General features: G+C 46.0%; 1 protein-coding gene across 1 annotated transcript; it reads left to right on the top strand.

Annotated features, from left to right (window-relative positions):
- Window positions 1-153: 153 nt before the first annotated feature.
- On the top strand, window positions 154-2,681 carry LOC117940978 (the record flags this gene model as incomplete). Its single annotated transcript, XM_034866086.1, has 4 exons — window positions 154-222; window positions 370-939; window positions 1,312-1,410; window positions 2,472-2,681. Coding segments are annotated over 4 exons (948 nt in total), but the record flags the coding sequence as incomplete, so codon positions are not given.
- Window positions 2,682-2,787: the final 106 nt, after the last annotated feature.

Here is a 2,787-nt window from a genome sequence, read left to right as displayed (position 1 = left end):
GCATGTATAGAGCAGCATATCTCCACCAGACTCCATGTAAATAATCACTACTTTTAGTGTGTATAGAGCAGCATATCTATAAATATAGGGGGTTTCCATTCAACATGTTTACCAGAATTACATTATGTTCCTCTTACTGTGTACCTTCTTCAGATGACCCTCTGTGACCTTCAGGCTGTCCACACTCATCTTGATAAAACCTGCCCTGTCTCTGAGGCAACGGTGAGACAAAATGACTCGTAACTTTGCACAAAATCAGACTTTTACTTCTTCTTGTAAAGTCTGATTTTAAGTTTTTGTCTTTTAGTTTTAGTTTTATGTCAACATTTTTGTCTTTTTTTAGAGTTTATTTTTTTATCTTTGTCCAAGCCTGCGTGTTTGTGTCGACAGGTGGACCGTGGACAGGTGGACCATGGACAGGTGGACCATGGACAGGTGAACATTCGACAGCTGGACCGTGGACAGGTGGACTGTGGACAGGTGGACCGTGGACAGGTGGCCCGTGGACAGGTGGACCATGGACAGGTGGACAATGGACAGGTGGTCCATGGACAAGTGAACCATGGACAGGTGTCCCATGGACAGTTGGACCGTGGACAGGTGTCCAATGGACAGGTGTCCTGTGGACAGGTGGACCGTGGACAAGTGTCCCATGGACAGGTGAACCATGGACAGGTGTCCCATGGACAGGTGTCCCATGGACAGTTGGACCGCGGACAGGTGTCCAATGGACAGGTGTCCCATGAACAGGTGGACAATGGACAGGTGGACCATGGGCCAGTGAACCATGGACAGGTGTCCCATGGACAGGTGGATCATAGACAGGTGGACCATGGGCCAGTGAACCATGGACAGGTGTCCTGGGGACAGGTGGAGGCTCTGCTGTCTCTGAGCCGGTCTCTGAGCCGGTCTCCGGGGGCCAGGCGGCGCCTCCTGCAGGTCAGTTATCACCTCCGTTATTATCTCATAAACTTTCTTTAACTTCAGGAAATGTCAGTCATCTTTCCAAAAGTTATGATTTACCACAGGTGTCCAACCCGAGGCCCGCGGGCCAAAGCCGGCCCTCGCAGAGTTTAACCTGGCCGGCATCAGTGTAGGGTCCCCCGGACTTCTTAGTCCACCTAGTTTTTTCTGTCCCCTTTTCCCCCCCAATTTTTTTTAACTATTTACACATTTTGCCACTTTTTTGTCACTTTTTCTAACACGTTTGTTGCTTTTTTCTCAATTTTCCCCAAATGTTGTCAGTTTAAAAGCACGTAGCTAAAGTCTTCATGCCCTTTCTTTAAGAGACGACTTCTTCGTTGGTTTCAGGAAGTGTTCGACCACAGCTTTGACTCCGCCCTCCAGTCGCTCATCTCTGACTTCCTGTCCAGGATCGACCAGCTGTTTCCTGTCCCCGACTTCAAACAGGTTCATCTTTTAAATCACTCTTTTTCACTCTTTCTCACTCTTTTTTCTTTCTCTCTCACTCTTTCTGACTCTGTCTCCTCTGTCTCACTCTTTCTGACTCTCTGTCTCACTCTGTCTCACTCTGTCTCACTCTTCCTGACTCTATGTCTCACTCTGTCTCCTCTTTCTGACTCTATGTCTCACTCTGTCTACTCTGTCTCACTCTTTCTGACTCTATGTCTCACTCTGTCTGACTCTATGTCTCACTCTGTCTCACTCTTTCTGACTATATGTCTCACTCTGTCTCACTCTGTCTCACTCTGTCTCACTCTTTCTGACTCTATGTCTCACTCTGTCTGACTCTATCTCTCACTCTGTCTCACTCTTTCTGACTCTGTCTCACTCTGTCTCACTCTGTCTCACTCTGTCTCACTCTTTCTGACTCTATGTCTCACTCTGTCTCACTCTGTCTCATTCTTTTTCATTCATTTTCATTCTTTCTCAATCTTTCTCAATCTTTCTGACTCTTTCTCACTTTTTTCTGACTCTTTCTCACTCTTTCTGACTCTATGTCTCACTCTGTCTCACTCTTTCTCACTCTTTCTCACTCTATGTCTCACTCTTTCTCACTTTTTCTGACTCTATGTCTCACTCTTTCTGACTCTTTCTGACTCTTTCTGACTCTTTCTGACTCTATGTCTCACTCTTTCTCACTTTTTCTGACTATGTCTCACTCTTTCTCACTCTTTCTGACTCTTTCTCACTCTTTCTGACTCTTTCTGACTCTATGTCTCACTCTGTCTCACTCTGTCTCACTCTTTCTCACTCTATGTCTCACTCTGTCTCACTCTTTCTCACTCTTTCTCACTCTATTTCTCTTTATCGACCCTTTTAATTCTATTTTAATGGCTTTGTCACTTCCAGTGTTATAGCAAATTTCTTTGACATTTTTTCCTATTTTTCCGACGTGTTTCCCACTTAATGTCAGGTTTTCTCAGCCTCTTTCTTTTCCTTCTGAGTGGCTTCATGGACGACATCTTGGGGAAGTGAAAGTCTCTCTGAATGTAAAGCGTGTGTTTCAGGCGGCTTCCTGGCTGGGTGCTGCCCCTGGTGGTCTGGAGGAGTGTCTGCAGGAGGCGGACAGGGAGGAGCTGAGGACACTGCTGACCAATCAGAGCGGACGACTGGGCCGAGCAACCACCACAGGTTCACATCACTTCTTCTTCTGGTGCTTACAGAGCAGCTTTGATTGTTTTGAACCTGGACCCTGTTTTCCCAAGTTTTATATCTAAGTGACTGATGAGAACAACAATCTTTAAAATATCTCCACCAGACTCCATGTAAATAATCACTACTTTTAGCGTGTATAGAGCAGCATATCTCCCCCAGACTCCATGT

The sequence above is a fragment of the Etheostoma cragini genome, unplaced genomic scaffold (genome assembly GCF_013103735.1).
Source record: "Etheostoma cragini isolate CJK2018 unplaced genomic scaffold, CSU_Ecrag_1.0 ScbMSFa_3912, whole genome shotgun sequence".
Classification (NCBI taxonomy): domain Eukaryota; kingdom Metazoa; phylum Chordata; class Actinopteri; order Perciformes; family Percidae; genus Etheostoma; species Etheostoma cragini.
This window is presented reverse-complemented; position numbering and strand designations above follow the sequence as displayed.